A 13,278-nucleotide genomic window follows, 5' to 3' on the forward strand; every position below is an offset into this window, starting at 1 on the left:
GTCCTTGCCTACTGAATCAAAAACTGTGTGTAGGGCCCAGTAATCACTATAACAAGCCAACCAGGTGGTTCTGATATTCACTCACGTTTGAGAACCACTGATAAAGGCTATAGTAGTCCTCCCTTATCCATGGGCAATACATTCCAAGACCTCTGGTGGATGCCTGAAACTACAGGTAATACCAAACTTTATATGTAGTATGTTTTTTTCCTATACGTACATACCTATGGTAAAGTTTAATTTATAAATTAGGCACAGTAGAGATTAACAACAATAATAATATAGAACAATTATAACAATATACTATAATAAAAGTTACGTGAATGTGGTTTATCTCACTCTCTCAAAATATCTTATTGTACTGTACCTTGGGTATAAACCACAGAAAGAAAAGACTTGGAAGACTACTCTATTAGAACTGTGAAAAAAAATTAAATGGGCCGGGTACAGTGGCTCACACCTATAATCCCAGCACTTTGAGAGGCTGAGGTGGGGTGACTGCTTGAGGCCAGGAGTTTGAGAGCAGCCTAGCCAACATGTAACTCTGTCTCTACTGAAAATACAAAAATTAGCTGGGCACAGTGGCTCTCACCTGTAATCCCAGCTATTTGGGAGGCTGAGGCACAAGAATCACTTGAACCCAGGAGGCAGGGGTTACAGGGAGCCAAGATCACACCACTGCACTCCAGCCTGGATGACAGGGCAAGACTGTCTCAAAAAAAAAAAAAAAGATGAAAATTTAAACAAGGATTATGAAAACTGTTTGAAAGGTCTTAAATCTTGAAACACATCATATTGGTGAAGCCTTTACTGCAGGTGATATTGGTAGCAATGTAGACATAAAAGCTATCAGCCAGGAAGCACATCTTGTGATGAAAGACAAAGACCAAGACATGGTGGCACCTGAGACGTGTTTAGCATTCTTGGGGAAACTGCTTCCTAAGAACAGTGGGTCCTGTTAACTGCAAGATCTATTTTGCTAAGGTGGGTTTGGAGTCAGAGAAGAGAGGCTCAGAGAAGAAAGACGAGGCCTGTTCCCTCATGCTGCTTCTAAGCAATGTTGAACAAGTATTTGAAGCTCCAGGGTACAAATAGTAAATTTTGGTGGTGTCCACCTGCTGCTAATTCTGCAGGCTTGCAGGAAAAAAAAAAAAATCCCTGGACATTTGCCAGCCTCCACTGAAATTTCAAAGGATGGCTACCCGGGCAGAGACTTGTTGCAGGGGTGGAGCCACCATAGAGAACCCTTCTATCCCCCCACCGCCTCCCCAGTAGAGCAACACCAAGCAGAGATGTGAGGCTGGAGCTGCTGCAGAAAGTCCCGACCAGGGCAATGCATAATGGAGCTGTGGAAGCAAGGCCACTACTGAGAGTCCTCCCTAGGGCCATGCATACTGGAGCCTTGGGAACAGAACCACTACCAAGAGCTGTAGAATCACGGCAGTATGCAGCACCTGCTGCTGAAAGCTGCAGGCACCAGACTCCATCCTGTAAGAGTAACCATGTGGGAGGCACCCAGCAATGCCATAGAGGTGGGGCTGCCTGAGGCTTTGGAGGCCCAATACCTGCCCTAGTGTGTCCAGGAGGAAACACATGGAGGCAAAAGGTATTATTCTCTAGCTATAAGATTTGGCTGGGCATGGTGGCTCATGACTGTAATCCCAGCACTTTGGGAGACTGAGGTGGGAGGATCACTTGAAGTCAGGAGTTGGAGACCAGCCTGGCCAACATGCTGAAACCCTATCCCTGCTAAAAACACAAAAATTAGCTGGGTGTTGCTGGCACATGCCTGTAATCCCAGCTATTCCAGAGGCTGACGCAGCAGCAGCAGAATAGCTTGAACCCTGGAGGTGGAGGTTGCAGTGAGCCGACATAGCACCACTGCCCTCCAGCCTGGACAATAGAGTGAGACTCCACCTCAAAAAAAAAAAATTAATATCTGCCCTCCTGGGTTTCAGACTTCCTTAGGGCCTCTTACTCCTTTCTTTTTGCCTATTTCACCCTTTTAGAATGGGAATATCTGTCTTTTGCCTGTACCTCTCATGTATCTTGGAAGTAGATAACTTGTTTTGATTTTATAGGCTCATAGATGAGACTCTGTACTTTGGACTTTTGAGTTGATGCTGGTTGTTAAGATGTTGGAGTTACAGGGTTGTATGTGAGAAGGACATGAGTTTGGGGAGACCAGGGATTGAACGCTATGGTTTGAATATTTGTCCCTCCCAAAATCATGTTGAAACTTAATCCCCAATGTGGCCTTTAAGAGGTGATTCGGTCATGAAGGTTCTGCTCTCATGAATTGATTAATTCATTCATGGATTAATAGGTTAATGGATTAGTGGTCTGTCATAGGAGTGGGGTCGGTGGCTTTAAAAGCAGAAGAAGAGAGAGAGACCTGAACTAGCATAATCATATGCTACCTCCCATATGATACATTGCCTCAGGATTCCAGAGCCTCCACCAGCAAAAAGACCCTCACCAGATGTGGTTCCTCTACCTAGGACTTCTTAGCATCCAAAACTGTAAGAAGTAAATCCCTAAGGCGGTGTGGTGACTCACACCTGCAATACTAGCACTTTGTGGAGCTGAGGCAGGAGAATTGCTGGAGCCAGGAGTTTGAGAACAGCCGGGGCAAAATGACAAGATCCTATCTCTAGAAAAATGAAAGCATTAGCCAGGCATGGTGATGTGTGCCTGTGGTCCCAGCTACTTGGGAGGCTGAAGTGGAAGGATCACTTGAGTCCAGGAGGTCAAGGCTGCAGTGAGCCATATTTGCACCACTGAACTCCAGCCTGGGCAACAGAACAAGACCCTGTCTCAAAAATTAATAAACTCCTCTTCTAAAATAAATTACCCAGTTTCAGGTATTCAAAACAAAAAATGGATTAAGACAAGCTTGATCTACTCATTATAAAGTTTCTTTTCAGCCGGGCACAGTGGGTCACTCCTGTAATCCCAGCACTTTGGGAGGCCGAGGTGGGCAGATCACGAGGTCGGGACTTCAAGACCAGCCTGGCCAACATTTAGTAGAAACCCCGTCTCTACTAAAAATATAAAAATTAGCTGGGCATGGTGGCAGGCACCTATAATCCCAGCTACTTGGGAGGCTGTGGCAGGAGAATTGCTTGAACTTGGGAGGCAGAGTTTGTGGTGAGCTGAGATTGCACCATTGCACTCCAGCCTGGGAAACAAGAGTGAAACTCCATCTCAGAAAAAAAGTCATACTGACATCATGACTTACTGATATGCACTGAGAAGGACACCCCACTTCCAAAGGCCACAAAGATCCCACTAGGACCTTCACGATGTCCTTCTCAAGGATAGGGCAACCAAGGTCCAGTATTAAAGAGGCCACAATCCTAGGCCTTAGTAGTAGGAGCTGTTTATAAATCACGGATACAAATCCCTTGTTAAATTATCTATTATAAATATTTTCCACAGCCTGTAGCTTGTCTGTTAATTTTCTTAAAGGTTTCTCTTAGTGACATAATAGTCTTCATCTTCATTAATTTATTGATTTTATGAAACTATTATCAGCTTTTTATTTTATGGCTAATGCTTTCTTCTGTTCAATAAATCTTTGCCTACCTAATGTTTGCAAAAATAATGTTCTAAAATTTCATCTAGAAGCTTTATGGTCCTGGATTTTATGTATATATCTATGATCCATCTCAAATGTTATTATTGTGTATTTTTTACAGAAGTCCTGGAGTATTATTAATAGTATCTCATTTCCATTTTACGGATAAAAGGGGGCAAGGTTCAGTACTTTATCTAAGGCCATACTTCTAGGGGTCAAACTCTAGTCTCATGTTAGCACATTTTCTACATTTTCTAATATATGCCATGAAGCTTTCAGTACGCCCCCTCAAAACCAATGCCCTCATATTACACAGCATTTTTTGAGACAGAGTCTCACTGCCACCCAGGCTCTAGTGCAGTGGCAAGATCACAGCTCACTGCAGCCTGGAACTCCTGCACTCAAGTGATCTCCTGCCTCAGCCACCCAAAGCACTGGAATTACAGGTGTGCACCACTGCCGCTAGCCTACACAGATATTTTTATAATACCACCTTTACTACCCTAAAATGAAACTCCTAGGAAATATAAACTACTTATATACACACACTTTAAAAAATCAATAAATCTCCTAACTTAATATGAACTTAAAAATCAATAAATCTCCTAAACCTAAAAATAATGTAATTTATAACAAAAACAATATATATTTCAGTATGTAAAGGCTTGGGCATGACTGCAGTTAGAACACATAGGGAGTAAAATGCTTGCTTGATCCTATGCAGAATCACTATGAATGTGACAACTGCATTGCAAATGGATTCAAATGTGTTATGTTGGTTACTCAAATAACAGTTGGAAATTTTTTTATTTTTCAATTTTTGTGGGCACATAGTAGGTGTATATATGTATGGAATAAATATTTTGATACAGGCATACAATGCATTAAAATCAAATCAGGGTGGTTTTTTTTTTTTTTTTTTTTTTGAGGTCTTGCTCTGTTGCTGGGGCTGGTCTCAAATGCCTGGGCTCAACTGACCCTCCTTCCTCAGCCTCCTAGCTAGCAGGTGGAAATTCTGTCAACAATGTGGGGTGAGTTGGAAATTAAAAAAGAACTTTTTTGGTACAAACGAATTGTTGAGCAATTGTTTATATGCTTTACTGAGCACACCTCTCATCCATTGTTAGTGGGAGGATTAACTAGTTAAACATCTGGAAGGTCACAATATCTATCAAAATGACCAAGGCACATACTTCTTTTTTTTTTTTTTTCCAGACATAGTCTTGCTCTGTCACCCAGGATGGAGTGTAGTGGTGCAATCTCAGCTCACTGCAACCTTCATCTCCCAGGTTCAAGTGATTTCTCTTGCCTCAGCCTCCTGAGTAGCTGGGACTACAGGTACCTGCCATTCTGCTGGCTAATTATTTTTGTATTTTTAGTAGAAATGGGTTTCACCATGTTGGCCAGGCTGGTCTGGAACTCCTGACCTCAAATGATCCACCCACCTTGGCCTCCCAAAGTGCTGAGATTTACAGGTGTGAGTCACCATGCCTGGCTTGGAAATTATCTTATAAATATCTTGCACATGTCCCTAAAGACAAGGATGCTGCATATGCAGTTTTGTTTATAATAGAAAAATAAAAGCTATTAAATGTCCACTAATAGGGAACTAATTAAATAATGATCTATTAAGATAATGACACATTGGGCAAGGGTGGGGGTAAAATCTTTATTTACTGATATAGAACAATGAGTGAGATGGATTCGTCTTAAAAAAATTAAAATGGACAACTGTGTATATTATGCTACCATTTGTTTAAAAAAAAAAAAGTAAAGAGAGGGAATCAAAGATTGAGAAAATAAGCCACAGACTGGGAGAAAATATTTGCAAAAGACCTATCTGATAAAGGGCTCTTATACAAAATATACAAAGAACCCTTAAAATTCAATAATAAGAAAATGAGCAATCTAATTAAAAAATGGGCAAAACCCCTAACAGATACCTGACCAAAGCTATACAGATGGCAAACATGAAAATATGCTAAAATCATATATTATTGGTGAACTGCAGATCAAAACAATGAATACCACTACATACCTATTAGAACAGTTACAAACCGTGTGTGGTGGCTGACCCCTGTAATCCCAGCATTTTGGGAGGCTGAGGTAGGCGAATCACTTGAGGTCAGGAGTTCAACACCAACCGGCCCAACATGGTAAAACCCTGCCTCTATGAAAAATACAAAAATTAGCTGGCCACGGTGGCAGTCACCTGTAATCCTGGCTACTTGGGAAGCTGAGGCAAAAGAATTGGTTGAACCCAGGAGGCAGAAACTGCAGTGAGCCGAGATCATGCCACTGCACTCCAGCCTGCACAATAGAGACTCAGTCTCAAAAAAACAAACAAACAAACAAAAAAACCCGAAAGGTTAAAATCCAAAAACACCAATACCACAAAATGCTGGCAAGGATGTGGAGCAACAGGAACTCTACTTCATCATTGATGGGAATTCAAAATGGTACAGCCACTTTGCAGACTTCTGGCAGTTTCTTATAAAGCTAAACATACTCTTACAATATAATCCAGCAATTTCATTCCTTAATAATTTACCAAAATGAGCTGAAATCATATGTGCACACGAAAACTTCAAGCAAATATTTACAGCAGCTTTATTTATAAATGACAAAAGATGGAAGCAAACAACATGTTCTTCAGTCAATGAATGGGTAAATATAGTACATCCATACAATGGGATATTATTCAGCACTAAAAAGAAATGAGCTAACCAGCCATGAAAAGACATGGGAGAACCTTAAACTGCATACTACTAAGTGAAAAAAGCCAACCTGAAAATACTACATACTTAATGGTTGCAACTATATGACATTCTGGAATAGGCAAAAGTATGGAGACAGTGAAAAGATCAGTGGTTTGGGAGGCAGAATTGGGTGGAGATCGAGACCATCCAGGCTAACAACGTGAAACCCCGTCTTTGTTAAAAATACAAAAAAATTGGGCTGGGCATGGTGGCTCACGCCTGTAATCCCAGCACTTTGGGAGGCCGAGGTGGGTGGATCACGAGGTCAGGAGATCGAGACCATCCTGGCCAACATGGTGAAACCCCATCTCTACTAAAAATACAAAAAATTAGCTGGGCATGGTGGCGCATGCCTGTAATCCCAGCTACTAGGAGGCTGAGGCAGGAGAATTGCCTGAACCCAGGAGGCGGAGGTTGCGGTGAGCAGAGATCGCGCCATTGCACTCCAGCCTGGGTAACAAGAGCAAAACTCCGTCTCAAAAATAAATAAATAAATAAATAAATTAGCCAGTTGTGGTGGCAATGTGCCTGTAGTCCCAGCAACTCAGGAGGCTGAGGCAGGAGAATCACTTGAACCCAGGAGGTGGAGGTTGCAGTGAGCCAAGATTGCGCCACTGCACTCCAGCCTGGGCAACAGAGCCAGACTCCATCTCAAAAGAAAAAGAAAATCAGTCGTTGCCATGGGTTAGCATGAAGGGACGGATAGGCAGAACACAGAGCATTTTTAGAGAAGTGAAACAACTCTTTATGAAACGATAATGGATGCATGCATATCATTCTACATGTCAAAATCCATAGAATATACAAAATCAAGAGTGCCCCCTCTGACTTTGGGTGGTAATGTGTTAAAAGTACGTTGCACCACTCTGGTGGAGGATGCTAACAGGCAGACTATGCGTCTCTTTGGGCAGGGGATATGTGAGAACGTTCTGCTTTCTACTCAATTTCACTATACATTCAAAACTGCACTAAAAACAGTCTTAAGAGAAAGATGTTTGCTTAATTATACTTATCTTTGTAAGAAAAACAACAAACATAAAATTGGTTGTCTATGACAATGAGGGGACAAGCAGGTGGCTGACTGGAAGACTTTTCACTGTTCAACTTTTTGTACTTTTAGAATTTTAAGCCATAAGCTTTTATTATCAAGTCAAAAAGATGAATGAAATTTTAAAAATAAGTAAGGCCAGGTGTGGTGGCTTACGCCTGTAATCCCAGCACTTTGGGAGGCCAAGGTGGGCAGATCACGAGGTCAGCAGTTTGAGACCAGCCTGACCAACATGGTGAAACCATGTCTCTACTAAAAATACAAAAAGTAGCCATGCATGGTGGCATGTGCATGTATACCCAGCTACTCAGGAGGCTGAGGCAAGAGAATCGCTTGAACCTGGGAGGCAAAGGTTGCAGTGAGCCAAGATTGCGCCACTGCCCTCCAGCCTGGGCAATGGAGCGAGACTCTGTCTCAAAAAAATAAATAAATAAAATAATAAATAAGTAAAAAGATTAAACCCTCTGAAAATCCTCAGGAAATAATTTTTAAATGGTAAAAATGTTATATATAAAGCTATTTCACTGCCAAATGAATATTACCAATGGGAACTCACACCATGACAGGCACCATCATTAGCAGATTCTGACTTATAAAAAATATTTTTATGAATATAAATATCACACAGATGGGGAACAGGTCAAAAAATTATGAACAGACCAATGAAATGTTGGGCAACCATTAAAATAAAGTTTATAGAAAGTCTAACATACTGCTACAGTGTTATGTTAAAAAGTAGGCTATAGTACTCTAATATAGTACAACTGTAATTATTCTTAAAAGGGAAGCAAAAAGAGCTATGCAGAAAAGGAAGGCTAGAATAAATACATTAAGGTGACTATTTGCTGAAAGTATGCAATTTTAATTTTTTTCATTTCTCTAATTTTATCAATGTATTTCAATAAGCACACATTAAGTTGAAAAAAATAAATTTTTACTTTAAAAGAATGGTTTTGACAAATTTGGCATCTCACATTAATAGCAAGGTTTAATGGTAGGAAATTACCTGCATGTGACTTTGGTATTATAGAAACCAGAACTACACTTTTGATAGTAAGATACATATTTGAGATTCAACTCTGACATTACCTGTTTGACTTTGAGAAAGTCAAACTCTTTTTCCTTGACTATAGGATGTGAATAGTTAACTCCTACCTTTCTTGCAAGGATGCTTTTAGCATTAGAGGTTCTTGTTTACATTAAAGAGCCTAGCACAGCCTAATGCACCATTAAAAGTATCCTTTCTTTGTTTTTTTTATGGCTTTTAATGAGCCAGTCTTTTAATTAGGCACTCCAACCCATCAGCTTCCCCAAAACACTGTTCTCTCCTTCCTTTGAAAGTGGCTTGTTAGTCTGTGGCATAGCTTGCTGGAACCTGGGATCTTAGTATCTTCTAACCTCATCTTCCCTTAAGTGACTACATTTGGTACTCTGCTCCTAGAACTCAAAACAAATACAGCCACATCCTCATCTACATGCTTATATTCTCCTCTATATTCCAGTCCTCTCTACTGTCCTATGCTTTCTCTTAATCATCTGCTACCAATCCTGCCAATCCTAAACACACACAGAAGTCCCACAACTTGAGGTTTTATTTAGTTAATGTCAGAGAGGCTTTCCTTTTAATGCAAAAGTAAAACTTACAGCTTAAAGTCAAATTAGACCTAGTAATAAAAAGTATCACAACCTAAATGAAGATCTTGAGGGTATCCAGAAGCACACCTCAAAATGTCCACTTAAATCTCAATCAGTACTTTTTTTCCTCTTATTAAATCTGAAATTTCTCAAGGATAAACCAGTCTAGATTACATTATCCTATTTAAACCTAGACATACAGTTTAAATAGACTTCTGTAGATTAATAATGAAATCACAGCCCAATTACAAAATGTCCTTAAGAAATAATACATTATGGAACCAAACAACAATGCTGATTTGCCAGTCGGATTTTAATATTTTAAATAAACTTTTAGAACAGCTAATTAATGGCAGTTAACTGTCACACAGAACTCATTTTAGTCTCAACACAACCCTAGGAAATATCCCCATTTTTCTATTGGGGGACAGGGAAACTGAGGCTCAGAGGGGATAAGGTTACGCCCATTGAGCAGCAGATAAGGCGTCAAACTCCAGATTAGGACACATTACTTCTTGTTCAAAATATAAAATATTCATACTAGCTGCAGATTGAGTCTTATAGTCCCAGGAATTTAGGAGAAAAAAAAAAGATGCTTTCATACAAATCTTTCCATACTCATTATATTCCAAATTTTACTCTCCAGCATGAAGCCTCTGATGTCGAAGAAGTGCTGAACTGTGCCTAAAGGATTTTCCACATCCAACACATTCATAAGGTTTTTCTCCAGTATGAATTTTGTAATGCTCACTAAGGTGTGCTTGTTTGCGGAAAGTTTTTTCACACTCACTACACTTATAAAGTTTCTCTCCAGTGTGAGTCCTTTCATGTTCAACAAGGGAAGAGTTCTGAGTGAAGGCTTTACCACATTGACTGCATGTGTAGGGCTTCTCTCCTGAATGAATTCTCTGATGCTGCATGAGGCATGCACTCTGATTAAAGGCTTTCCTACATTTATTACACTTAAAAGGTTTATCTCCAGAATGACTCCTCTGATGCCGAGTAAGGCATATGCTCTGACTGAAGGCTTTGCCACATTCTGTGCATTTATAAGGTTTCTCTCCAGTATGAATTCGCTGATGTTTAATAAGGGATGGGCTCTGACAAAAGGCTTTTCCACATTCACTGCATTTATAGGGTTTCTCTCCAGTATGAATTCTCAGATGCTGAACAAGAACTGCTTTTGTTTGAAAGGCTTTCTCACATTCATTACATTTATAAGGTTTCTCTCCCGTATGAATTCGCAGATGTTGAGTAAGATTTGACTGTTTGCGGAAACAAGTTCCACATTCACTGCACACATAGGGCTTCTCTCCTCTGTGAATCCTCTGGTGCTGGGTAAGAGATGATCTCTGAGTAAAGAACTTTCCACATTCACTACATTTTGAAGGTTTCTTCTGCATGTTAACGCTCCGATGTTTCATTTTGAGTGATATTTGGCTGGAATTCATGCTGCTTATAACACCAAATTCATATAGTAATACTGTTCTCCTAGGAAAGGTTACTGTTTGTGTGTGCTCACACACATGCATTACTATCCTCTCCTTCATCCCTGAAGGATTTCCCTTCCTCTTCCTTGTTCAGCATGCTTTCTCAATTTCTCCAAAAGTGAACTCCTGATGATCAGCCTCTCTGAAGAAAGAGATTAAGTAGTGACAGGTCTTAGAAATTCTATAAAATTCCCTATCATGATTGATTCTGAAACAATCAAATACTAAAAAGTAACCCAGGTAATTTGGGATCATCCAGATTTGCATCCATCCACAGTCATAAATAACTGGAAAATGTGAAAGGAATAAGTATCCTAGACTTGGGAAAATTAAGTGTTAGGGAAACTTATTGTCCACTTACAGTCTGTACTCAAAAAACAGAGGAATAATAATTCAATTTCCTTAGGTTACCTACCAGCGATAATCAAAGAGTTTCCCTTCTAAGATTTCAAATGTGATCCAGGCTGTAACTTTCAATAGGCCTATCTCACCAATCCTTCCTTATTCAGTCACTTTTACAGGTGTTGCTTTGGATCTCTCTTTCTCTACAAAACATTCGCCATCTGTAGTTCTCTCCCTAGGTCCAACTGGAAACATATGGGTTTGAAAACTAAAGTCCTGCTTACAGAAAGAGAATAAGATATTGCTGTGTTGTTTCAGGAAAATTAGAGAAGTGGTCCTTAAAGAAGAAGCTTTAATTGGACAGTAACTTGACTACAGCATCATGGTCCAAGAGCTGGCCCTCACCTTTGTAGCCAAAGAAATACTTCAGAATCTGAAGTATATTAATCAGCTTCACAAGGGGAATGAGATAGAACATAAAGTGACTTTACTTATTTACAAGGAAAAATTTTTATGCTTAATATAGAGCTGGTTAACACATTCTCTGGACTTCAGAAAAACTGTCTGGGAACCAAATCATTGTCTTCAGTGCACTCTTTGGGAAATAAAGAACTGGAGAAAGAATAAATTACTTAATTGATCATAATTAAATGATCATCAAATTTTGAAACCCTGGTGCCCTAAATAAGCCACACAGAATTAAAGAATAAACATTCAGGTGCTGCACATCAGAGCAACCTCTTCCCTAGGTGGTGCTGGACACTAACACATCCTTATTCTCTGAAGCCCATTTTTATCTTAGTTTTCTAATCATGTAAATTACATATATATAACCTCACTTTAAAATAGATAATATAGAAGTATATAATATAGGCCAGGCATGGTGGCTTGCACCTGTAATCTCAACACTTTGAGAGGCTGAGGCAGGGCCCCGCGTAGTGGCTCACGCCTGTAATCCAAGCGCTTTGGAGGCCAGGGTGGGTGGATCACCTGAGGTCGGGAGTTCAAGACCAGCCTGACCAACATGGTGAAACCCTGTCTTCAAAAAAAAAAAGAGAGAGGCTGAGGCAGGAGGATCACTTGAGGCCAGGAGTTTAATATCATTATTATCCTAGAGGAGTATCACCAATGACAAAAATTAGTGAGTGGGTAGACTTCAGGGAGATGTGGCAATGCACAAAGAAAGAGGGCAGGTCCTTCTAAGGACTAAGCATCTGGAGTAAGTATTTCTTTACAGGAGATCAGCTTAGGGTCCAAAGGCTCCCCAGAGCCTACTGGAAAAGCCATTGATTTCAAAAGTCCTGCAGGACTACAGCAGAAGGCAGTAGGACCAGAAATGGACTCAGTCAAGAGGTGTGGATTCTAGTCTCAGCTGTCACTAATTTATTCAGAAATCTGAAGCAGGTCACTCACTCTCATCCATTTGTTATTTGTTAAATAAAACTGAAAATCTAGAAAATATTGAAAGCTTCCTCTAGTATCAACATTCTGCAGTGCTTTGATTGTATATACAGAAGGGAAAAGAGCAAAAACCTCAAACCAAGCCCTTCCAGTCCATCTTTGATTGAGTCTATTTATTCATTATTTGAAAAGTACTAAATGAGCTAGCAGTGAGGAGAGTGGGTCTTGTTCAGAACCGGCTGAATCAACAGCAGGGAAGCTTACTGTCAGTTATCCTCCTATAATTAGAACTGGGGGAATTTCTGTAAAATAAGAGGATTGCCTTTGTGTGAGGAGTATCTGCTGCAAGATGTTAAGGACCCTTCATAAGGAAAAGGTTTCAAGAACCCCTCCTAATGTAAAGAACACTGCATTCGAAGGCAGGAACCTTGTTTCCTGTCTAATATCCCAATCCACTCGCATATTTTAACTGACACTGAACAAACTATTTAATTATTATTATTATTATTATTTTTTGAGACGGAGTTTCGCTCTTGTTACCCAGGCTGGAGTGCAATGGCGCGATCTCGGCTCACCGCAACCTCCGCCTCCTGAGTTCAGGCAATTCTCCTGCCTCAGCCTCCTGAGTAGCTGGGACTACAGACACGCGCCACCATGCCCAGCTAATTTTTTTGTAGTTTTAGTAGACACGGGGTTTCACCATGTTGACCAGGATGGTCTCGATCTCTTGACCTTGTGATCCACCCGCCTCGGCCTCCCAAAGTGCTGGGATTACAGGCTTGAGCCACCGCGCCCCGCCTGTTTATTTTCAAACTTCTCTTTTTTTCCCCGTTTGATCAAATAAGACACCGATTATTTTCAAGCTTGTCATCAACCTTTAATATTTAGCTCTAATGTAAACCTCGACACCTCTTCCTTGTGGGACATTTTTCTTAATTTTTCCAAGGCACCTTCTCCTCTACATTTTCAAAGAATTACTTTTCCAAGGCACCTTCTCCTCTACATTCTCAAAGAATTTTACGT

At 40.3% G+C, this 13,278-nt stretch overlaps 1 protein-coding gene across 1 annotated transcript; it reads right to left on the bottom strand.

Annotated features, from left to right (window-relative positions):
- Positions 1-8,304: 8,304 nt before the first annotated feature.
- Positions 8,305-11,863, bottom strand: ZNF501 (zinc finger protein 501). Its single transcript, XM_017522190.2, has 2 exons — positions 11,845-11,863; positions 8,305-10,654 (listed from the first exon to the last, which is right to left on the bottom strand). The coding sequence occupies exon 2, from the start codon at positions 10,570-10,572 to the stop codon at positions 9,658-9,660; it is 915 nt and encodes a 304-aa protein (XP_017377679.1). The 5' UTR covers positions 10,573-10,654; positions 11,845-11,863; the 3' UTR covers positions 8,305-9,657.
- Positions 11,864-13,278: the final 1,415 nt, after the last annotated feature.

This window comes from Cebus imitator, unplaced genomic scaffold (assembly GCF_001604975.1).
Source record: "Cebus imitator isolate Cc_AM_T3 unplaced genomic scaffold, Cebus_imitator-1.0 Scaffold0, whole genome shotgun sequence".
Lineage (NCBI taxonomy): Eukaryota > Metazoa > Chordata > Mammalia > Primates > Cebidae > Cebus > Cebus imitator.